Raw genomic sequence first — 27,100 nt, 5'->3', positions numbered from 1 at the left:
GGGGGAAAAAGTTGCCTACAGACGTTCATTTCAATCTATTGAAACCTAAGGAGTTATTTCTCTCTCTCTCTCTCTCTTGTATTTTAATGAAAATATACAGTAATTTGTGAATACACAGTGTTGCACATGAAAAAAGTAAATTAGTGATAATTTTAGAGATACGGCCCTAAGAAAAATTGCAAATTAGTGGTGAAATTTTCCCTGTGGACATGTTTTCAAGAACGTCGTTCCGGCTTACGACGATTTTCGGGTTACGACGCGTCTTAAGAACGGAACCCCCGTCGTAACCCGGGGACCGCCTGTATATCCATATGACAAAAAGGCTGTGTTTATAACCTGTTTTGTTTGTTTGCATTATGTTTTTACGTTGCTTGGAACCAGTGGTTATTCAGTAACACGACCAACGGCTTTACGTGACTTCCGAACCACGTCGAGAGTGAACTTCTACCACCAGAAATACACATCTCTTACCCCTCAATGGAATGCCCGAGAATCAAACTCGCCGCCACCGAGGTGGCAGGTCAAGACCATACTGATCACACCACTGAGGCGCTTCTTTACAACCTGTTGTACTTATTATTGCATTGTATTTTATGGGCAGAATATGACAGATTGATGTCATTTTTTAACATTAAGTGTGTGCTCGGTTATACACAATGTTGCTGATTTAGCTTTTACAAGTCATTCATTGTTTGGTTCATACTCAATAGCAAGCCTTATAGGCAAACTCATTCATTTTACAGGCAATAAGTAATTCTAGTGTCCCTTCAATATTAAGACTGGCTCTCTGAGAGGTGAAGTTCTTATTGACAACACTGCTTAGCAACGTAATGTTTGTTGCTCAAATTTATCTTGATGATAATATGATTGCGCAGAACATTTTTATTAAAACATTCCAGGAAATAATTATATTTACTGAAAAAAGTATTAATAACAATTACGAACTTAAAGTGCAGGAGATTTTACCTAAATGCGGGAGAATCGAGTACCAATGCGGAATGTGAGAGGTATTTTCAAAATGTGGGAGGATTGATAGGTCTGCTATAAAGGGTGAGGAACAAGCAACAAAGTATGTAAGTCTCCTACTATAAAGGGTGAGGAACAAGCAACAATTTTGCAAGTCTACTAAAACAAAGAGAAACCATTAACAAATTTTTAAAGTATGTGCATCTATAAATCTAATAGTACTATGAAAGGCAGGGAACAGGTAGCAAATTTTGTAAGACTCCTGCTATGGAAGGTGGGGAACAAGCATAAAATTTTGTAAGTCTCCTACTATGAAAGATGAGGAACAAATAGCAAATATTGCAAGTCTCTACTTTGAAAGGTGAGGAATAAGCAACAAAGTTTGTAAGTCTCCTATTATGAAGGGTGAGGAATAAACCACAATTTAGCAAGTCTCCCACTATGAGAGGCAAGAACAAGTAACAAATTTTTAGTCAATTTTGTAGGTCTCCTATTTTGGAAAGCAAGGAATAACTAAGAAATTTTTAACTTTTAAAGTAAATTTTGTTGGTATTTCTAATGCAAAAGGCTCTAGTTTTTATACCTATGAAAAATATAAATTGCTTTAGAGGCTCTAGTTTGTATGCCTATTGTCACTCGTGACGGCCTTTCCGCCATTTTTTAATTCATACTTGAGACTTAGCAAAGGAAATTTTGAATGTGGACTGAAATGCAAGAATAGGCCTAAGACAAAGGGGAGAGAATGGCAATGACCAGTAGGAATGCCTACAAGGAGTATCTCCCCACCCTCCACCATCTGAAGGACCTGAGGGATAGCTGGTCGAAGGATCGCAGGTGTTTCCGCTTCACGTTTCAATCTTCATCCGTGGCAGACATGCCAGTCCGTCCCCCCCACCCAGAGGTAACTCTCTCCCTCAACAAGGTAAAGTATCTGTTGTATGAGAACATCATATCCTAACTTATCCTTCCTTCCTATCCATATAGAAAGAAATCCTACCTACCGAACCTTTGTACCTCTTATTTTATCCTCCCGGTTCTAACCGCTTGGCAGCATTTGCCTCAGTCTCAATCCCTTCATCCTATGACAGTGTTGATCTCCATTCGATAAAGTTTAAGCCTTATCTATTGCATAACTGCTGCATTTATTTGTAATTAAATAATTAATTATTAAAGATTCGTTAATGACTTCATCGTGACGTCGAGTATAAATAATCTGTATAAGTAATACTGTAATGTAATTGGTTAAGTGGATTAGGGAATCTGTGCATGTTAGATAGTGATTGTCATAAATTTCCCTTCCAGAGAGCGAGTGTTTTTGCTAAAAACCTCCACCAACTGTCCAACTCCACAAGGAGCTCTGCAGCTTCAACAATCAGTGGTTGAACTGAATTTGATTATGGTTATTACTAATGCATTTGCCCTCTGTTGTGCTCCCTTTTGTTTATTGTAAAGAGGCACTTGTAAATACATTAATGCCGGTACTTACGTGTCTCAATGATGGCTTGCAACCTCCAAACTTCCCTTTTTAATATACGTATAAGTTATTATGCTTATGCAAGTCCTAAACAAGGATCGGGCTTGCAGCGTAATACTATGAAAAATATAAACTGTTTTCATAAATTTATGTTGTGTTGTAGCAGAATGGCCTTTTGGATGGCTTCCAATATGTTTGTCTGTCACTTCTGCCACAGGACAAGATACCTATAAAAGTCTGGTGTAAGAAAAAAATTGATTTAGTATACATGTACTGACTTGGAGGCACCCACAGGCAACCAAATTTGAAAAGGACATTGTCCAAAGTGAGAAATATAGTGCTGGATTAGATTGGGAGTGGAGAATTCGATAGGAATGTAAAAATGACAGAAAGCTGGAGTAAGATTGTAGTAATGTATCAATATTAAATCATAGAAATTTCTAGCAGATGTGTTCAGTCATGAGTCGATCAATTATGAGCATAAGGGGTAAATGGTGGAAAGTTTATGATTGCCGAGTCATTACCAAATGTGCAACCTTTTTTTGTCATTAAAAGTTTTCAAAAATTAAAAAATTTTTGAATAACAATTTGTATTTTTCTAGGTTATTTAAAATCTTTTATTTGTTCCTACAATAAAATAAACCATTCCCTTTCATATAGGGAACTCCACCCCTAGAAGGAAGGCCAATCCCCTACAATGGAATTGCCATGATCTTGGTTGCCTTGAAAGCGAAGGGAAAACAGCCTTTAACTTCATAACAACCTGGCAAAACAGCAAAAAAAAAGTTACTCAAGCTAGGAATGTTTTGGGGGATGATGACATCTGATAGAATTAAAAATAGAATTTTGGCCAAAGGCCAAGCACTGGGACCTATGAGGTCATTCAGCACTGAAATGGAAATTGGCAGTAAAAGAAAAGGTGTAACAGGAGGAAAACCTTGCAGCTGTAGTATGAATCAATTCAAAAAGGAATGAAAGGGGTTCCAGCTATGGGCCAAAGGTTTGCTGCAAAGAACCTTAAGTCATGCCTACACTGACGACACTACCCCCTACAGGAAACCAATAAACGAAGGGCATTGGGATGTCCTAAATCATTTCATAATGTAAATAAGTTCATGTTCCTTGCAAGAGAAACAAGTAAAAAATGCCCAATCGAGTTTTCGGTACAATGTATAATCAAGACCACTGAAAATAGGTCTACCTTTCAGTGGTCTCAGTGTGATGTAGTATAAGCCACAGCCCATGAAACTCTTACGAGAGAATAGGAAGTAAGAGGGAAGAAAAAGGATATGAAAGGAGGTACACTAAAAGGAACGAAAGAGAATGCAGCTAAGGGTCGAAGGCACGGTGCAAAGAATCTCAAGTAATGCCTACAGAGGTGCTCTGGCTATTATAAGTAAAGGGTTCAGGACTGAACCACCATGCTGGAAGTTATATAATCCAATAATTATTATGATCCAGACAAAACTGAATAAGTACTGTACTGTGTAAGAAATTGAAAACCTTTTATATTCACATTATTTGTCATATTAAGTAACAGCTACGAATAACTTCACAACCCAGTTTAATCTTACTGTACTTAGCTTTACACAAAAAACCATTCTGTACAATCACTGGTTCAAACTTAAGTTTCAAACTGATCAGTGAAACAATTTAAGAACACAGAAATTAATGTAAACTGACTGGTTAAATATCAATTATAGATAAGCAATGGTACATCAAAGACTACCAAATAAACTCAAAAGGACTCGAGTAATATAGGAAACAAGTCCAGCATATTTATTAGTATGACCCCGATATTTTCACTCATAAAAAATCATTTTATTGTAAGAAGAAGAGCAACCATCTGTACCGTAATAACATCAGGTTATTTGTATATGATAACGTTTTACCCTGCTGCTTATTTTTGAGCGTTTCTACGGTTGGCATCACATTTAAAAGGTCGATCTATAATATACCCGATATTAGTTAAATCATAAAAATTTACTCAGAATTGGGGGGTCGACTTATCTTCCGGTCGACTTATACGCCGACTATACGGTAACAGTACGAATAACCTTCAAACAACCCAGTTTGATCTTACTGTACTTAGCTTTACACAAAAAACCATTCTGTTACAATCACTTTCGAGTTCAAACTTAGGTTTCAAAACCTGATCAGTGAAACAATTTAATGAACACAGAAATTAAATGTTAGGAAACTGACTGGTTAAACAAAATCAATTTATAGATAAAGCAAATGGTTAACATCGAAAGAACACCAAATAAACTCAAAAAGGACTCGAGTAATATAGGAAACAAGTCCAGCATATTTATTAGTATGACCCCGATATTTTCACTCATAAAAAATCATTTTATTGTGTATCTTGCAAGTACCTAATATTTTGAGAACATCAATTCATAAGGCTGGTGGTTCGGTGTGCTAACGCCTGACCTAAGTCATTTGGATATGTGCTGCTACTCAAATTATTGTTCTTTTAAAAATCTCAAGATTTACTAAACACCCACAGATAATAAAATAATTGTACATCTGCCAAACCTTAAGAGTCCTAAATATAATCTCTCTCTCTCTCAGGAAAAGATACTGCTAATTTGAGTCTCTTAACCCAATTGGTATTAACACATATGCATAGTGTTTGTGTGTTCATAATTTTTTTAAAATGTGAAGCACAGACAATATATACTTCTTTGGACGACAAAATACAAACATAGATTTTGTTGTCAGTGAAGTGGAGTATAAATGGTGTGACCAACAGGTAAAGAGAAATGAATTAACATTCCTCAAGAGTTTAAAGAGATAAACTTTCTTTTGTTTGTGCCAGCACAAGGCTGGCTGTAAGTTGTAGTGCTAACTTTCTCTCTCTTTCAGGAAAAGTTACTCTGTAATATGAGTCTCTATAACCAAGAGGTATTAGCACAAAGTCATAATGTTTAAAAAAAAGTGTAGTACAGGTAATACATCTGTGGAAGACAAAAAAACAAACATATTTTGTTGTTGTTGTTAGTCCTGTTGAGCATAAAGGGTGTGACCAACAGGTAAAGAGAAATGGATCAACATTTCTTGAAAGATTAAAGAAATGAATCTTGACTTGGAGGTATGTCAATGCAGGGTTTTATCTCTTGAAAAAAAAATCCTTTTGTCGCTAAAGAATCTCTGAACCAACTTTGTACTCAAAATACATAATGATAAGGAATTCATACTATTCTTCATGTAATCAGTAAAATACATACATAAAAACCATGTATTGTATTCAAAACATGCTCTTAAAATTACGTACTGTATTCAATGACAGCCTCCTACTTGTTCCACTTATAGACATGTGGATGGCGCTATATTTGAAAGTTGGCACGACTGTGACTATTTAACGGTTGATGGCAATAATTACTCAATAATTTGTTTATACAATTATTTCTTCATGAAAACAAGAATTTAACAATAATTTTAACTTTAATATAGTGGTATGAAAAATCCCAGAGTCTGTCGTAGTGATGCGTCATCACTTGCGAATCCTATTCCCAAACCATCTCCAAAGGTACGACTGCAAACTGATGACTTAAATAGTAACAATAAAGAACAAACCTTTCCATGGTCAATAAGATGAAAAGTATTTTATAGCCTTACTTATTGTTAAGTTGAATTAAACAATTTTGATTATGTACAAATTTGATAGCCTTACTTATTGTTAAGTTGAATTAAACAATTTTGATTATGTACAATTTTGCATTTTACAGAATGCTTTTTTGAAAATAGCATGTGTTAGTGAACATACGATCGTAATTGTCCCACTATCTTATTATTGATCACCTTAATTATATCACATTCATTTAATATTCATAAAAATAGTAAACTATAATGAAAAAACATGAAAAAAGGAAAATTTATGTTTTTGCTGCAGTAGTGATGTTTGATTATGATCCTCACTCTACAGTTCCAAAATCTGAAGTCTGAAAACCTAAGCACAGCTGGTCCTAAGGATTTCAGATAAAGGAGTGTCTACCTGTAGTAATATGAGAATATACATACAATATTATCGAATAGAGTGAAGTAAAGCATAATTTTTGAAAATATCCATGGAAAAGATGCAAATTTGTTATATTTGTGTTTTATAATACGAGATTAATATGAGAATATTACATATGCTAATTTTATATCATCCTGTGTATGATGCGACCCCCACAAATTAGCTTCAAAATTAGAGCTACGAAAGTAGCATATGTGAGTATATAAGAGTAGTGTTTTTACAGTTTTTAAAGTAAAATCTTCTAATGCCTTTGTTTCACATATGGTAAAGTAAATATAAAATTATGCAAAAGGTATGGTATAAAAAAAAAACATGAAAATCACTGATTTTAGGTACTCCAAACATTCACATACATTAGGACCTGTTGACAGCAACGAATAACTTCACAACTCAGATAGATCTTACTGTACTTGGCTTTAAACATAAAAGAACCATGCTGTACAATCACTGGTAAGTACCTATATTTCAAACTGATCAATCGAACACCATTTAAGAAAAAACAATGCAATTACTGTAAACTGACTGGTTAAACATCACTTAATAGATAAGCAATGGTACATCAAAGATTATACAAAAGATTCAAAGGATTCAAGTAATACAGGAAACAGTCCAGTATATTTATTAAGATTTCTTCATTAATTAAAGTGTGTCTTGACAGAGTTTTTTTAGAGTCAAATGATCTAATGCTTTTGTTTCACATATAATAACATAATTATAAAATTATATATAAGGTATGGTCCAAGCATATTCATAGTTATGTACAAATGTAGGGTATACACAAAAACTAATGACAAATTTAATATTAACAAATAAAAAAATAAAAACAAACTGCAATGAATGAATATCCTTTATTGTGGTGATCTGATACGGAACCTATCACAACTGACAAAATCTGACTATTCTAATCAAGATTTTGTTTTAGGAATTCCTTGTTCCTTTTTTTCATTTCAGCAATTTTTTTTTTCTTGGCAAGTTCAACATAGGTCTCCATCTCATTCAGAGTTTTTCCAATTCCTTCAGGTCTCCTGTTTTTGTCCAAAGTGGAACCTCTGTTGTGAACTCCATGTGAATGCTGAGAATTGGAATCCCTCCCAAATTCACTGCTATGCTCACCCCTTCTTGGATGACCTTTTCCCATCATTTGATTCTTAGGACTAGTATCCCATCTACTACTTCTACCTGAACTATATTTAAAACCAAAACCAGGTCTTCCACTGCTTTTGTGCTTAGGAGACCTAGAGTGAGGACGCTTATATTTCCTTGATGGGGAGCGAGACCTTGATCTAGACCTCTTGGAGTTTGACTTCTTGGAAGTGGAATAGGCCGATGATCTTGACATTGAGGATCGGCTTTTTTTATCCTGTGATTGTGACCTTGATTTTTTTTCCTTGATGTCTTCCACAAACTTACTCATGTAATCATCTAGGTGAGGAAAGGGGGCACTTTTCTCTCCAAGCTTTGTACCTTTGTTCAGATTGACAGCCTTTGTTTCTCCAGATTTGGAAACCCCACCTAGAAATGGAGCCTCTTTTGCTTTAGTTGGTGATTCTTCACTGTCAGCTGAATCTCTACTTTTTTGGAAGATTGGATGTGTTTGTAAATAAGGTAAAACTCCAAACGTTTTGGTTTTAGCCTTTAGTCGAAATCCTTGTTCTAATTTCTTTGCAAAATCCATCATTTTTAAAATGCTATCTGACTTTGCAGACCTGAAAATAAAACAAAGCTTATGATAGTAAAATATGAAACAAAGCTTATGATAGTGGAATATGAAACAATTGTAAATCCCAAAAACAAATAAATAAAACTATTTTCTGTGCTTAGCACGCATCTATAATTGAAATTTCCAAAGCAATGATGAACAGAATAATGCCCAAGAGTTTAAAGAAAATTTCTATATAAGGAATTATAATATGTTTTATTTTTCACAATGAAATTGAATACAATAGGTGACTATTTCCCACACTTAAAATAAGTGGAGTACTTGTAAAAAATACTTCAAGTCTTACAGTAGTAAACAATAATTATGCAGCACATACTGTACACCTCAGAGCCACAAAGATGCATTTTTCTCTTCATTTCAAAAATAATATATCTTATTCAATACAGCAAGAAAAAACTTGAAACTTCAAAGTAATTTGTATTTTTTCTTTGTATACAAACCAGAGCCTTCTTCATATCAATATCCTATTGCTCAGCACAAACTGGATTGGTCATTGATCTTGGTAACAAGGTTGTTAACTAATAGCTTAGGGGGAGGGGTTAACCTACTGACACAAGCCATTTTTCCTTTGGCCACAGGGGAGGGGGGGGGGGGGAAGTTGAGGTGGGTTTAGCATATAAAATGCTTTAGTCTATATATCTATGAAAAATACTAATTAGTCGTGAATTATTTGATCCTATGTAAATACAGCAAAGGGAGGAAGTGGTGTTAAATCAATAACTGTGCTTGTGTAGAAAAGCAAGGGATGTAGTCAATGCAAAAAAACTCAAGTTCACTAGACTCCCCTCCTCCACTTGGGAGAACTGGTGAAATTTTCATTTATCCATAGACTTCCAGCTTCTTTTGTTGTTGGCTTCATTCCAGGTGAATATGTAGGATGCACTTAGCACACTTATGTGCTGCGTATGCGTCCAGCACTGGCATACACATGAACTAATGACTGAGCGCTCAACTACCGAATAGATAGGGTTGTTCACACCATGTGTACTTCAGGGAAGCACAGTAGGAAGGATCACCTGCACATCTGTTTATAGACCAAATATGAGCAGGACTGTACAACCTAAACACCTGTGGTATGAGCACATCTAAGGATCAAGCATTTGCCTAGGTGTGAATCCTGGTATTCTTCAGTGCTTAGGCTCTATCAAGTGTGTCTTCAAAAAGACACAAGAGGAAGAGCTCAACGGAGATCTCCCCTGAAGAGAGGGCTTGGTATTGCACACACTCCAAAGTGTGGACTAGTAATCAAGCAGGCAAAACAAGTTCACCTTCTGTACCCCAAGAGGGTATGGGGTGAGAACCTAACCAACTGTCTAAGCACAGCTGGTATGAACATCCATCTTGCGCCATGCTGAAAATATGAGCTGTGCATACCCTTATCCACAGAGACACAAGGGGGGATGTTCCAATAACCATTAGTGCTCAGTTCTTAGACCAAGCTCCTGCTGAGCAAGCAGGATGAGCAGAATTGTCTAGGTGATCTCTTGGGTTTAAGAAAGAAAGAGTCTTATCTAAGTGGGTAGCTCAGTGGGAAGGTATGGGGAAGTCCATAACTGCCCAGCCAGACTAAAAATGATAACTGGCAGGTGACAAAGAGCCTCAGCCTCCCTTTGAAATGGAAGAATGCTTACAAGAAACCTGCAAGACTTCTTGCAAGAGGCCTAAGACTCGCCTTCAATTCTTCCTCCCATGATGGAGAAAGGGAGATGATGGAAGAAGAGTTTCCCCCTCTTAACTCAGGTCTAGCTTCCTCCCTGAAAAGGTTGCATTAATCTTTGAAAAAAAGACCATTTATTACAAACTCGACAATGTGAGCTCCTAGAAACAACAGCGGTTTATCGAATAGTTTGTTGCTGGCAATCTCCAGTTAGTGGTGCCAATATCCCGATAGTAGCGCTCGGCCAGGAACGGAACCCCTCCCTTAACTGGGGACTGCTTGTGTTTGGATTCAAATCTCATCTGGGAAGAATAATTCATCTCCTCTTGGATTTCAAGGTCTTCAGAGAAAAATTTACAAATACTGTAATATGAAAAACCATAAAATTAACAAGCTCTTTATGGTTATCAAAATTTAATCCCAGCCTATACTACAAACAAAGTCTACCATAATTTGCTTTGGTTCATTACAACTCTAATGAAAAAGTATCTGAACTCTAAACACATGGGTCCACACACACACAAACACACATATACCACTCAAGAAGCACATCTTCCCTTCAAGAAGTTAATTTCAGTTCACATAAAAGTGTGGGAGTACATGCATACTGGCCAGTTTAATATTTGGATGTTCATGCTCAAACCCTGCATACAAGAACCCAGATCTAACATATGAAGATATTTCTTTGCGAGTGTATGGGAAAGAGCGAGTCTCTGAAAACATTGTGAATAATTTAAAAGATGTGCAAACTTACTCTTCATTTCCTGGCAACTCCTTCTCCTTTTCCTTTTCTTCATCCCTGTAATAAATAAAAAGTATATAAGAAATTCTTCATGAGTACTTATATAAATAATTTGATATAATATGTCATGAAAATAATCTGAAATGCTTAGAAATTTTCTTTAAAAAAAGGAGTTCATTATCTTAAATAAAAATAAAGACCTTACCCCACAACTTTCTATGTACTGTATGTTAAATAACCAACACGCTATACGATCCTTCCTACTATATACAGTAGGATTCAGCTATTTCCTCTTCAAGTTATAAAAATTTTCTGCTTAGCTCAATATACTGGCATTAGACATTTTGGGCTAAAGAAATCTTGCTGTTGTGTTGACAATAATGATTTTTCCATAACAAAATTCATTAAATTCCTTGCTCATAACTCTAAATAGAAAAAAAAAACACCAGTCTTACTTACAGAAAAATATACTGCATTGATATATATATATGTACATATATATATGTATATATATATAAATATAAATATATATAGATATAATCTATATATAATATATAATATATATAGATATATATTATATCTAATATAAAAATACAAAAAAAACAAATACTTAATCAAAAGGGAAAGTGCAGCAACAAATGCAACAAGTAGGTAGTTTTTTGTCTCTTCACATAAATTAAAGACATTACATATCTGTAACAAAGTAATATAAGTTCATTACAGAGGTCCTTGTGTTATGTCTAGATGCGTTCCTTCAAACACATGTAACCCCAATTTTAGGCACGTCAAAATTTAACCATACATATGAAAGAATATATATACGTATATATATATGTATATATATTATGTATATGTATATGTGTGTATATATATATATGTATATATAGTATATATATATATATATATATATATATATATATATATATATATATATATATATATATATATATATATATATATATATATATATATATATATGTATATATATATATGTATGTGTATGTATATATATATATATATATGTATGTGTGTATTATATATATATATATATATATATATATATATATATATATATATATATATATATATATATATATATATATATATATATATATATATCATTCAAGCTACAAATGTCCTTGGATAGCGTCACTGACTGTCCTGATTTTGTCCCCGTCCACTTGGACGTGTTCGATCCCATGGGGGGGACGAAATTATTATCAACTAAAAAATTCCCCTTTGGTACATATGTGAATATATATCATTTGGGAGGTATTGTGAATTTAGATATTAGGACATTTGTAGCTTGAATGATATGATAATGAACACGGTTTGATGTGATAATTATTCATATGTATATATATATATATCTATATATTTATATATATATATATATATATATATATATATATATATATCTATATATATATATATATATATGTGTGTGTGTGTGTGTGTGTGTGTGTGATGTGTGTGTGTATGTGTATGTGTATGTATAGTGTATGTATATATACATAATATATATATATATATATATAAAGGTTTTTTGCCACGAAGGAAAAAAATGAAAAAGCGAGATAGCCGAGTACTTTCGGTCTTGTTCAGAACCTTAGTAAAGGGTCAGAACAAGACCGAAAGTACTTGGGTATCTCGCTTTTTCATTTTTTCCTTCGTGGCAAAAAACCTTTATTTATACATAACATCACGCTTTATATACTTCGTGATCAAGTTATTCATATATATATATATACAGTGTATATATATATATATATATATATATATATATATATATATATATATATATATATATATATGCTTAAAAAACACAGTAGATGCACGTGACTTCATAATAAGCGAATACCAGGGGAAATGAAAGTCAGGAATCCAAGCGCTTTCGTCTTTATTCAGACATCGTCAAGGAGCTACTGAAGTACAATCGGAGAGGAAGGCCTCAGGTACAAACAGATCAGGAATACCAGATGGTTTAATTATCAAAAGGGGAAAAAAATTAAAATTAAAAGGGTATCCAGGATTAATCGGATATCACATGGTCACAAACTTAAACAGATTCTGACCCTAACCGAAATTACAAAGTATCTTTACAGTCCAAAAACATGTAAAAAACTGAATATATTAATTTTGTTGCTTATATTTATCTACAACTTTTTTTCATTATGAAAGCATCAAGTTTAAATAAACCAAGACTTAAATTTAGAACATTTCTATTATTTGACTTGATAAAACAAGATTCAATGATATTCCTTTTAACTGTGTCATTACATGGGACTAAGGCTCTTGCTTGACTCCAGTTTAATAGGATGGTCTAAATCTCTCATATGTACAAATAATGCATTCGATATTTTGCCCAGTTCTCACAGAATATTGATGTTGCTTAAGACGCTGTGAAAGAGATTTGCCAGTCTGTCCGTAATAGATTTTACACACTTTTTGCAAGGAATTTCATATATGCAGCCTGGAAGATCTTTAGGAGAATTTTTTATTACTAAACTCTTGACATTAATATTACTGAAAACAACATTTATGTTAAAAAGCTTTAAAATTCTAGGAATATCTAAAAACCTTTCATCATAAGGTAATTTTAGAATGTTATGCTTACTAAATTCAAGTTTGTCATTAGTTGAATAAAATGTTTTTCTAGCTCTTTTCCATGCCACATCTACAAAAGTCCTTGGGTATTTAAGTTTCAATGCATATCATAAATAGTTTTAATTTCAGCGTCAATAAACTGCGGGCTACAGACACGTAAAGCCCTTAGGAACATCCCAGAAAAAAACAAGAGAATTTAACATTTTGATGGTGATTGGAGTAGTAATGAACAAAAGAGGCAATATTAGTTGATTTTCGAAAGATGAAAGGTGAAATTTCTACCATTTAATTTTCTTAAACGCCTGGAGAAATCTCACGGGTACATTATCTCCCCCTAATGTACCGTGATTTCTCCAGGCGTTTAAGAAAATTAAAGAAGACGAAACCAGTGAAGGTGACAAAAAGCAGATAATCTAATGCAGTGGTAATTATGATAAAATTGCTAAATGACACTGATACTTATACGAAACTGAGGTCTGACCCTACACAGACAGTTAACAACTCCCATTTTAATAAACAAACTTAAATCCATTTTGAAGGGCTTGGACCATTTTAATTAAACAGTTTACACCGCAATGCGCCTCCCTACCTTACATGTATGGTTTAGTCAACGAGACATAAAATCAATAACCCTATCAGACCAATCATTAGCTCAGTGGGCTCAGTTTCGTATAATTTATCTAAATGGCTTGTAAAAATTCTTACTCCTTTGGTAGGAAATATTTCTAACACGAATGTTAAAAACAATGTTGATTTTATAAACAAATTGAATAGTTTAAATTTGAATTATGATTTTAATATGGTTAGTTTTGATGTTGTCTCTTTATTTACAAAAGTGCCTGTAGATGACTTACTTGAATATTTGGAAGAGGAATTAGAGCGTCTGACATTCCCTTAAGTGTAGAAAATCTCATTAGTCTCATAAAGGTTAGTTATCAAAGATAGTAAATTTTGTTTCAATGGGGAATTTTTTGTACAAAAGTTTGGCATGGCCATGGGTAATCCCTTATCTCCTGTCACCTTAGCAATATTTACATGGAATTTTTTGAGACAAAACTCTTACCAAGAATCTTGCCCCAAAAAGTTAGGTTTGGTTTAGATACGTGGATGATATCTTCTGTATTTGGCCAGTTCACGAAAACCTCCAGGATTCCTTAATAATCTCAATAATTTAGTCCCTTCTATAAAATTTACTGTAGAGGAAGAAAGAAATTGTAATTTGAATTTTCTTGATGTAACTGTCCATAGAAATGATAGAAATTTCACCTTTTCAGTCTTTCGAAAATCAACTAATATTGCCTCTTTGTTCATTACTACTTCAATCACCATCAAAATGTTAAATTCTCTGTTTTTTCTGGGATGTTCCTAAGGCTTTACATGTCTGTAGCCCGCAGTTTATGACGCTGAAATTAAAACTATTTATGATATTGCATTGAAACTTAAATACCCCACCCCAGACTTTTGTAGATGTGGCATGGAAAAGAGCTAGAAAAACATTTTATTCAACTAATGACAAACTTGAATTTAGTAAGCATCAACATTCTAAATTACCTTATGATGAAAGGTTGTTAGATATTCCTAGAATTTTAAAGCTTTTTAACATAAATGTTGTTTTCAGTAATATTAATGTCAAGAGTTTAGTAATCAAAAATTCTCCTAAAGATCTTCCAGGCTGCATATATGAAATTCCTTGCAAAAAGTGTGATAAAATCTATTACGGACCAGGAACTGGCAAATCTCTTTCACAGCGTCTTAAGCAACATCAATATTCTGTGAGAACTGGGCAAATATCGAATGCATTATTTGTACATATGAGGAGATTTAGACCATCCTATTAAACTGGAGTCAAGCAAGAGCCTTAGTACCATGTAATGACACAGTTAAAAAGAATATAATTGAATCTTGTTTTATCAAGTCAAATAATAGAAATGTTCTAAATTTAAGTCTTGGTTTATTTAAACTTGATGCTTTCATAATGAAAAAAGTTGTAGATAAATATAAGCAACAAAATTAATATATTCAGTTTTTACATGGTTTTGGACTGTAAAGATACTTTGTAATTTCGGTTAGGGTCCAGAATCTGTTTAAGTTTGTGACCGTGTGATATCCGATAATCCTGGATTATCCCTTTTAATTTTTACCCTTTTGATAATTAACCATCTGGTATTCCTGATCTTGTTTGTACCTGAGGCCTTCCTCTCCGATTGTACTTCAGTAGCTCCTTGACGATGTCTGAATAAAGACGAAAGCGCTTGGATTCCTGACTTTCATTTCCCGTGGTATTTCGCGTTATATATATATATAGTATATTATACTTATATATATATATATACTATATATAATATACCGAGTAATACTAATATATATTATATATATAATTATAGATTATAATATAGATATATATGTTATTATCTAATGCTAATATTATTATAGAATGCCCCAGATAAGTAAAGCTTATGTTATGATGAAATCAAGTGAAAATAGCAAACTGAATTTTTTTTTTCAGAAAAGTATTCCCCATGCCATCTATTAATGAATAAAATAACTAAATTTAGATTCATATTTTGACTTAAAAAACTTCATATATAAACCAAGTATCTAGAAATTCATTTATGGCAACTAGAAGCAAGAATATAATTCTGTAACGAGTTAAATAATGGTGAAATAAACTTGTCTCATTATCAGCCTTATTCCAAACCAAACCAAAACATTGCTGTTCATTTTTTATTTGGGTCATATTTCGACTAAAACAAAATTATAAAAATGAAAAAAAATTTTATATATAAGAACCCCCGTTAGTAAAGAATACTTTCATGCCAATAAAATATAAATAAAGTTTGTATTATAATGAAATGAATACTTTCACGCCGATAAAAGATAAATAATGTTTGTATTATGATAAAATCAAGTGAAAATAGCAAACGGAGTCTTTGGCATTTCAACCACTGTACGATAGTAAATAATTACCGTAGTTTTGTTAAAAATAACATTAAGTAGAATAGGACTAATATATTTTTACATTATTACTGAAGAGTAATTGGATTCTGTAAGTGAAATGTTTTTATTGATATTTTATTTTGCAGTGTTTTTTCATTAAAGGATATGTATACAGTACACCCCCCTATTCGTGGGGGGATGGGTAAAAGACCCCCCAAATACTTAAAACCCCTCTAGAAATGCTTAAAACTGCCTATTTTGTTAGTTAAAACACAAAAAAACTAAAAATGCTTATAACCAAGTTTTTTAATAATTTTATCACAAAAAATGCATTTGTCACAAAAATTTTATGAAAATACAGTAATTTGTGAATACTTCTCGGTGAAAAATACTGCGAATGGGCGAATTTCCTCCAAACAATGGGTATATATGGTCCATAGAAAAATCTGTGGATAAGCAAGTCTGTGAACAGTGGGGGTCGATTGTACACTGAAAAAGAGAGAGAGAGAGAGAGAGAGAGAGAGAGAGAGAGAGAGAGAGAGAGAGAGAGAGAGAGAGAGAGAAGAGAGAGAGAGAGAGAGAAACAAGAATATTTTAATAAATTGATGAGAGATGGTGAGGACGTAACCACAAAATGACGTAGGTTGAGTATGACGTAACCAGCAAAGTTAATGTGCCAATGTACAGTTACCTCTCAATTAACACGAAGGTTACGTTACCGGAGAGCTCACGTTAATTAATGAAGCCTCATTTAAACATATTTTTCCCTTTAGAAATACGTAACAGTAATAAGGGGGGTTACGTTCCTGGACTTGGGGAACTGTACTTTTTTGCTAAGTACAGCTGAATTGCATAATAGCAACATCCGTTTGGCTTGTATTTCAACCATTGTACGATAGTAAACAATTACCGTAGTTATGTTATAAATGACGTTATGTAGAATAGGACTGATATATTTTTATGCAATAACTTTATCTGCTATAGATCAAAGATCAACAAATAAATATGCAGTTAAATTTAAACCAAGTTGGAGCTGATGCTGAGAAGGTTGTTCAATCTGCTAATGACTATTATCATGCATCGGCAACAGAGATAAAACTCCCGTAAAGTTATGCCATCAAACACAACCATAGATAGAATAGAGAGAAAATAATTCCAATCAAAACTACTGGGCTTGAAACAACAAATTTTACTGTTGTTTTCAAGCCAATAAACAGATAAATGACGTAAAGGTTGTATATTACAATGAAATCAAGTGAAAATAGCGAACGAAATCACGTCTTTTTTTTTTTACGCAATAAACATGCTCCCAACGCAATCTGTTAACATAAATAATAGTATAGTTCACAATGAGACTTATTGAGGTCATATTTTCAACTTAAAAATCCGTTGTATAACAAAAAATGACCTTGTCTCATATAAGTAAAGTACCTAGATATTTATTTGTAACTGGAAGTAAAAATATTTGCACGGAATTGAGTTAAATATGGCAAATTAAACTCATATTTGCTATCAGCTGATTTCCAAACGAAAACATTGACCGCTAGGTTATTATTATTTTATAATAATACGTAATACAATAATATGAGAATACATACAATATTGTTGGATATAGTGAAGTAACGTATAACTTTTTAAAAGCTTCATGGAAAAGATGCATATTTGTTATGTTTGTAATTATACATAGCCATCAGCAACCTGACATCGCTCAATTATGCCGATGAGAATCGTTTCGTGTTTTTTTTTTTTTTTTTTTTTTTTTTTTTTGTACCGCATTATCATAAGCCAATATGCATTGAATCTAGAGAATTAGCTAAAATTAATTATTACTATGCTGTGTATGTATAAAGTATACTGTGCAGTGTAGACTAGGCTACCCTATGTGTAAAATGGTACTCATTACCCTAGGGTAGGATAGGCTATATTCGAGATATGATTTTTCCAACAAACGATGGTTTTTATGGAACCTTACCCCATTGTAAGTAGGAGAATACCTGTACTATGTTGGTCGGACGAAAAAGAAAAAACAGAACAAAATCTTTTGGTTTATTAACAAATAAACAGTCTTTTGCTTTATTAATAAATACAGCACACACTGTCTTTTGCTTTATTAATAAAAAATATATACAGTGTACTTTGCCATGTCTTTGTTTATGTCAACGGCTGTCGTCTGCAGCGCAGATGCGCGGGTGATATGAAAACAACACTCGGGTGCCAACTCGCGTTCAATCGAAATTTTCGCTGTTTTAAACTTTTTAAAATATTTTCTAGTTCGTGTTAAATTGAAAATGTGTTAATTGAGAGGTGACTGTACTACAGAAACCTCGAATTTGGACCCAGTAATAGTTGAAAAATACCATATTTTTTAAAATAATTTGTATTTCCTTGGGTATACAACTTAAGCTTTCATAAAATCATCACTCCTATGTACTACTTTATAAACAGCTTATAGGTTTTTGACAACAATTATTAGTAATGGTCACAAAAATTCTCAAAAAATTTACAAAAGTAAAACGTACGAGGAAGCAAACTTAACCTTACACAACTAGAACAGTGCTGGAGGCATGAAAATATTCAGTGGCACGATATATATTATACTATATACATATATATATATATATATATATATATATATATATATATATATATATATATATATATGATATATATATGTATGTAAGAAAACAACTGTTAGGTGGATACTCTTTGGCTCCCCAGCAATTCTTATTCTTTTATAGCTTTAATAAATTGAAAATACTAAATCCAAAGCATACCTAAAAGATGTGGAAGTGTGACCCAGCTCTGTTGCTCATAATTTTCTTATAATATGTAATGAATTAATTATACACAAGTTTCAACTCTGAAACAGGTAATTAAGATGCACTTACACTGGACTATTTTAATAATACAATATTTAATACAGGATAATTGATTTATTTACAAAGCTGCAAACATTACAAAAATGAAACGATGTAATTGTACTTAATATAAAAAACTTCTGGAAAAAAATTAACTACAAAATCAAAATTCAACATTTAATAAAATATGATTTGACTTCAGCATTAATGACACACAGTACATACTTAGTAAAATTATAGTGTCTGTTAATTGCATCATCAGATAGAATATAAAGTTATACAGCTAACGCTGTCAATGTCCAATTTCAGATAAGGTTCACTCAATGTTTAGGTCAAATGACAAGACATATCATCATGTATGTTTATTGGAGGAGTTGTAGGTACAAGTAAATCTAGAAATAAGAGAATACTGAAAACAGCAAGGAAAAGGAACATGTGCAAAAGAAATGAATGAAGAAGTCAAGTAAAAACAAAATTAGGATTCCTTTATCAAACAAAATGCAAAGTAATAATCATTGTGTATTATTTCGTAAGATTGACTTTGACAATATCTATTGAATCCGAAGATATCCAAAGTTTTGAGGAATCAAAGTTCTACTTATTAGGATATTTGCTAGCCCTCTGATGCTTCTATGTATATGTACAGTATGAGATGACTGAACAGTCCAACAAATTCATTAGAGATATGAGGAACAACATTACTCACTTTGATGTCCTAGCCTATACAATACTTCATGAAGTTTCCAAATGTCTTATTTTGGCAGAATAACTGTACACCCAATTTAATGTGTACTAATGATAAAAGATAATGCAATATAAAATTATAAATATAAGAGAGAGAGAGAGAGAGAGAGAGAGAGAGAGAGAGAGAGAGAGAGAGAGAGAAAAGAGAAGAGAGGAGAGGAGAGAGAGAGAGAGAGAGAGAGAGAGAGAGAGAGAGAGAGAGAGGGGTGCACATTTCATATATGCTGTACAAGCAGTGAGCTGTTACTGTTATTCAAAAGATAAATAGAATTGCTATGCAAAGATTAAATTTATTGATCATTAACCATTTAAAGACAAAATTTATTTCCTCTACACCTTCCTCATATTTCAGCAGACTTTGCAAATAAACAAGTAGGTTGCAGACACAAAGCAAGCACACTACACAATGAAAATGGTCACAAATGTCTATTTTTTATAATAAAAATTACTGAAACTTTAAAAATAAAAAATGAAGAAGCTTCAAACTCACCACCTAATTCATTTAATGTAAAACACAAAAAGAAACACTTGTTTATCATCAATACTTTATTTAAATTCAACTCAATTTAAACATGACAAGTCACTACATAGCATGCAACAAATAATCAAAATAGGGACAGTAGCAAACCAATAATCAGTGACAACACAAATATAACGGTTGATAACATATGATGCATCTCCAAACTAAATGAAGTCACACCATAGCTCAAGAACAATGGAAACTAATTTTAGTTTTTAAAATCTCAAACAAGAGAGAGAGAGAGAGAGAGAGAGAGAGAGAGAGAGAGAGAGAGAGCACTCAAACCACAACTTCACAATTAGAATAAATTTCAAAATAACAAAAAGATGACCTGAAAGTTATCCCTAAAGGTTGGTACAGGTCGACCATCACTAATCAAGCATTATTTTTGGCTCGCACAATCTAAAATTTCCCAGGTCACCGCACCAACCCGCCATTACTTGTGTGTATGTACATACCCAATGCACACAATTGCATTTATCTGTAAGGTTGTAAAAAATGAGAAAATGCAGTAAAAATATAAATAAGAATAGCATAAAATATAAATAAAAAAATCATATGCATAACAACATGACCCAAAACAAGCTGTAGAAAGTTCACTGACGCCAGCTAATGAATGTGTGCAACATATTACGTACATTAAAAAAATTATGAAATACAGTACAGATATAAATTTAAGAAGAAGAAGGGAATACTGATACCTCCTCCCTCAAGATGTGCTAATGTGGTTACCTTCACATTCCAGCTCTTCACTTTGGAAGCAGCAATGATGAACTTTTTTTTTTTCCTTATTAAACATTTTGTACCAATTCACAGAGTAGTACGCATTGTAAAGATAGGATGAGGTGGTTAACTGTTGGGTTGAGTGTAACCGAACCACTCTGTAATCTGGCAAAATCACTATTCCGGCACTCTGCAGGTCCCAATGATGCCAAATTGGTGATGGTCAACCTGTAACATGTTCCTAAACCTTCTATTCCTAAAATTCATGGCTTCTATTAATATTTTCACCCTCAGCAATTCTGACTTTCACAACATATAAATGAAGATGCCACTACTCACACCATTTTGGTGGCCAACTACTCTTTGGGATTCCTTAACTCTACAGAAGAGTCAAGTTTCTTGGATTATTTTTCACATGTCATCATTACAAATTTCAATATTTTTCAGAGGATATATGTAGATGCACTGTGTAATTTACACATCCTTCTTATAAAAATGCTATGCAGAATTTTCAGGCAATGAATACTGTCAAACCAATTCATATATGATCTAGTCTTAGTCAAGTTCTCAGTTTTACTTTATTTCTTTAATAGGTGTTGACCAGTTGGAAGATGGAAGGTGGGGGCTCACTGTCAGGTGAGAATCTCAGGTGTGCTGTTTTTGTCCCATAAGCATTGTAAATATTAGGATTTATTCTATATGTACTTTTATATGTACATTAGAATTTGAAATACTACCTAAACACATAACTATGAGTTGCTAAAGTATAAATACCTGATGATATTCAGGATTCTTGTATAGTACTGTATACCAACATAAGAATAAAATTCACTATAAAGTAATAATGTATAATTTACTGTAAAGTAATCCTGTACTACTTACTGTAAAGTAATATTGTACAATTTACTGTAATGAATACTGTATATCATCATATACAAATACCTGTAAACACTACTGTCTACTGTATATTAATAATAATAAAATTCTTAAAAAGAACTCTAGTATATGATCAACACAAAAATTTTAAAGTCTCTATTCTCTCTCTCTCTCATACACACTTTGTAAATATGTAGTACTCACCTCGGCTCCTGTTCTTCTTCCTTGACATGCTGTGCCCTGACAGTGGTATGATGATGACCTGAAGCTGAAAATGTCGATGTGGTTTCTTCAGTGTAAATGAAGGGCTTCTGATGAGCGGCATTTTATCCCATTTTTGAAGTACTTTATCACAAACTCGAGATACAATTTTCACTCCCTCCAGCACGACACTGAAACTGCCTCATATTTTGTGTCCTTTTTCACTTATTGTGTGGTTGGTACTTTCATTCTTTCAACATTTATGACTGCTTTCACAAACAACTTTCCTATGTTCAACAAATCCAACAATTTCACTTCCTTATCCAAATTAATCACTATGATCCATCATTAGCTCAAACAGATTACCATCAGGTTTCCTTACCTTGTTGGAGCAATTTAATCTCTAATCTAGTAATTAAGATCAGCAAAGTTATCACACTGTAGTTGAATCTGATTACAATCACTCATGGAACAGAAGGCTAACCTAGACTGGGTATGACATGAATTGCCTGGATCTGCCTGAACATGCTGTTTCTTGTGTAATAAATACACAAACATATATTTATTCATACAGAGTGCCAGAGTTTTTAGTTTTATTTATATATATATATATATATATATATATATATATATATATATATATCACATATCCACAGGTGGAAAATAAGAAGCAGGCTGTAGCTCCTGACCGGTTTTGACTTTATTTCCAAGCCATTGATGAAGGTCTGATACATAGTATTAGAAGTCACAAACATATATACTACAGAGACAGTACTGACAAACACACACAACTGTTTGAGACTGCAGATCCACCCACAGGCAAGTGTCAGGGTAGGAGTAGCTTCCAAAAATCATTTGGCTAAAATTTACAATAAATTCTCAAGGGACACTACCGATAAACGTACCCACCGTAGAAGACAACAAGTCCACACCTGACAGGTGTCAGGGAGGTGAGGTTGGAAATCTCATTACCACTACTGCCCCCTTACTGTGTTTACAAATATAATACTCCTATTTCCCTACATCTCTACTGCCTACCTAAAAATTTAAACAATTTACAAATTTCTTTAGATATTAAAGGATCAAGTTTATACATTCCTTGACTGATGTTCATATTATTGTTGTAACTTTCTTTTATAAAGCTAGATTCAATTATATTCCTTTCTATTGCATTATTAGAACACAACCTTTTTTGCCCCTTCCCAGCTAATAGCATGATTATTTTCAATTAGTACCATCAATTAGATTTACTATGGAAATGGAAAAAGATGGGTGCCTCCCCTTTTTGGATGTCCTAAAATGGAGAAATAGGAGTGGCTTTAAATATAGTGTTTACAGAAAACCTACAAATATTTCTTCCTATGTGCATTTCTACTCTGGACAAAATACTAAGGTTAAAAAATCAGTGTATGCATCTATGTTTCTAAGAGCACTATGCGTATGTAGCCCAGAATATATAGATGAGGAAATAGATAAGATTCAGAATACAGGCAAGAAACTGAAATATCCAGACAAAGTACTAAACAATGCATTAGTAGCGGCAAAAAAGACCATGTATCAAAACCAAAAAGAACCCTACAACAGCAAAATTTGTCTGTACTACCTTATAATAATATGAATGATATCCCCCATCTCTTGAAGAATTTTGGTGTTAATGCTGCTTTTAAAAACAATAAAACAATGAACATGAACTTATCAAGAATTCCCCTGACAATACTAAAGGATGTGTATATTAAATTCCATGCAAGTCTTGTGACAACTTTTACATTGGTCAAACGGGTAAAGCACTGGAAAAGTGAATAGTACATAAAAAAAAATGTGTGAGATATGCACAGGGAAATAGTGGTATTTTTGTACATGTTAGTGAGAACAATCATGTTATTAACTGGGAAGGGGCAAAAAAAGATTGTGTGTTCTAATAATGCAATAGAAAGGAATATCATTGAATCTATCTTTATAAAAGACAGTTACAACAATAATTTGAACATCAGTCAAGGAATGTATAAACTTGATCCTTTAATATCTAAAGAAATTTATAAATTGTTTAAATTTTAAGGTAGGCAGTAGAGATGTAAGGAAATAGGATTATCATATTTGTAAACACAGTAAGGGGGCAGTAGTGGTAATGAGATTTCCAACCCCACCTCCCTGACACCTGTCAGGTGTGGACTTCTTGTCTCCTACGGTGAGCACATTTATCGGTAGTGTCCCTTGAGAATTTATAGTAAATTTTAGCCAAATGATTTTTGGAAGCTACTCCTACCTTGACACCTGCCTGTGGGTGGATCTGCAGTCTCAAACGGTTGTGTGTACGTTCGTCAGTACTGTCTCTGTAGTATATATATTGGTGACTTCTAATATTATATATCAGTCCTTCGTCAATGGCATGGAAATAAAGTCGAAACTGGTCAGGACCTACACCCTGCTTCTTATTTTTCACCTGTGGATATGTGTGATAAATGAATTATGTGCTAAAGTGATGATAATCATATATATGTGTATATATATATATATATATATATATATATATATATATATATATATATATATATATATATATATTTATAGTATAAGCCACAAAGGAAAGATCAACAACGGAGTTATCTTTCCTTCGTGGCTTATACCTTTACTTATTTATCTATCATGTTCCAAACTTTTGTGATTCAGTTATTACATATATACAATAATATATATATATATATATATAGTATATATATATATATATATATATATATATATATATATACATATATATATATACATATATATATATATATATATATATATATATATAATATATATATATATATATATATATATATATATATATATAATATATACACACACACTATACATAACATACATATTATATATATAATATAATATATATATATATATATATATATATATATATATATATATATATATATATATATATATATTATATATATATATATATATATATAATATACACACACACCTATACATATATATATATATATATATATATATATATATATATATATATATATATATAAATATACACACACACATATACATATATATATATATATATATATATATATATATATATATATATATATATATATATATATATATATATACACATATATAATTATATAAAATTATATTATATACACACCCACACATCATCATATATATATATAATATATATATATATATATATATATATATATATTATATATATATACACTCCGCGTCAAAATAATTGTCGCGTTTCAAAACGCGACAGTTTTTTTGCCGCGAATAAGGCGACCCCCATATCTATGGGGAAAAAATCGGCTGGGAGAAACTGACTAATTGGCAACACAACTGAGTCATTTGTCTCACTCACAGCGTGGGAAAAAGATCCAAAAGTTATTCGGTCAGTGTTCTTAAGTGATTTATGAACAGTAGACATCGATCGTGACCTGCCTGATTTTTTGGATCACGCTTCCAGAATTTTCTGTGAAAGTGTGTGTGTACGCTAGTGTACTATGTCTACAGGGTATACCTCATTTGAAAATCGTGTACGAGTTGTGCAGTTACACAGTGAAGGTTATAAAACTGGCGAAATTAGTGAGAAAATTGGTGTAAACCAGCGAACTGTGCAGCGCATTTTGAAAAAATACCACGACAATGGAGACCAGGAAGTACCTCGTGCTTCTACAAGTTCTGGGAGGCCACGTATCATTAGTAACAGGGGTTTAAGAGTGCTGGGCAGGGATATTGAAGTCAATCCGACCCTTACTGCCAGAGAACTTAAGGTTGCAAATCCAGATATAGTGGCAGGAGCTTCTGTTAGGACCATACAGCGCGCTTGAGCAAGGACTTGAAATATTCAAAAGTGAAGGTGCGTAAGAAGCCGCTGATAACCACTAAACAAAAGAAGACTCGACTAAATTTTGCACGTTCTTACAAAGACTGGGCTCTGGCAAAATGGCGTCAAGTGCTATGGAGTGACGAAGCAAGTTTTTTTGTTTCGGACATAAGGGAAAGTGTGTGAAATTCCCTTCTTATGTAATGGTATGGGGTTGTTTTGGTTATGGTGGTAAAGGTAATTTAGTAATATTACCTCGTAACAATACTGTTAATAAGGACTCGTATTACACACTGTTGAACGAGAATTTGGAGGAATCTTTTGAGCTCAGTAAAACAAGTATTTTTCAGCAGGACGGAGCGCCTTCGCATACTGCGAAACAAAATATTAATTGGTTCAAGGACTGTGGAATTGATTTTATACAAGACTGGCCAGGTAATTCCCCAGATATTTCGCCTATTGAAAATCTTTGGGCGACTATGAAAAGAAAATTACAGACGTTGACACGACAACAACTGAAAAGTTAGAGACAGAGTTGAAACGTATCTGGGACCAACCTTGACGAGAAGCTCCTGCAAAAACTTGCAGATTCCGTCCCCAATAGGCTTAAAGAAGTTCGGAAACGTCGGGGAATGCCTATTAAATATTAGGCTAGGAGTTGGTGAGTGTTAACCTATTTTTTTTTTTTTTATTACTAACCATTGATTTTTAATTAATATTTTCTTTTCCGCAACATGTTTTTTTCTTACGAAATCGCTACCACGACAGTTTTTTTTGACGGGCACTGTATATATATATATATACAGCAGACTCTCTGTATTTGCATTCTCCAGATTCACGGACTCACACATTCGCGGATTTCTCTCTGGAACATTTCCCCGCATTACTTGGAAAATTTGTCTATTTGCATTATTTTTCTAGTAGAAATCTCCACAAATTCCTGTTTTTTTTCATCAATTTCATCATAAAATGCACTTTTTGTGATAAAACTATTTAAAAAAAACAGGTATAAACATTTTTAGTGGGTTTTTCCGAGTTTTAACTAACAAAATAGGAGGTTTTAAGCATTTTTATAGGAGTTCCAACTATTCTCGGGTTCTAACAATTCACGTGTGTGTGTGTGTGTTGGTATGCCTCCCCCACAAATATGGGGGACCAATGTATATATATATACATATGGGCAGTCCCACGCTTATGACGGGTTTAGCTTACG

General features: G+C 32.9%; 1 protein-coding gene across 2 annotated transcripts in view; it reads right to left on the bottom strand.

Annotated features, from left to right (window-relative positions):
- Window positions 1-7,066: 7,066 nt before the first annotated feature.
- Window positions 7,067-27,100, bottom strand: part of LOC135206645 (tetratricopeptide repeat protein 14-like) — a 273,980-nt gene continuing 253,946 nt past the window's right edge. For both annotated transcript variants that reach the window (XM_064237996.1, XM_064237997.1), the window contains exons 17-18: window positions 10,593-10,637; window positions 7,067-8,167 (exon numbers count right to left, since the gene is read on the bottom strand). In XM_064237996.1, coding sequence (XP_064094066.1) covers window positions 7,363-8,167; window positions 10,593-10,637 — 850 coding nt within the window. In that variant the 3' untranslated portion in view covers window positions 7,067-7,362. The remainder of the gene's footprint in view (window positions 8,168-10,592; window positions 10,638-27,100) is intronic.

Source organism: Macrobrachium nipponense, chromosome 31 (assembly GCF_015104395.2).
Source record: "Macrobrachium nipponense isolate FS-2020 chromosome 31, ASM1510439v2, whole genome shotgun sequence".
NCBI classification, from domain to species: domain Eukaryota; kingdom Metazoa; phylum Arthropoda; class Malacostraca; order Decapoda; family Palaemonidae; genus Macrobrachium; species Macrobrachium nipponense.
Note: the sequence above shows the minus strand (reverse complement) of the source record. Positions and strands in the feature narration are given on the sequence as shown.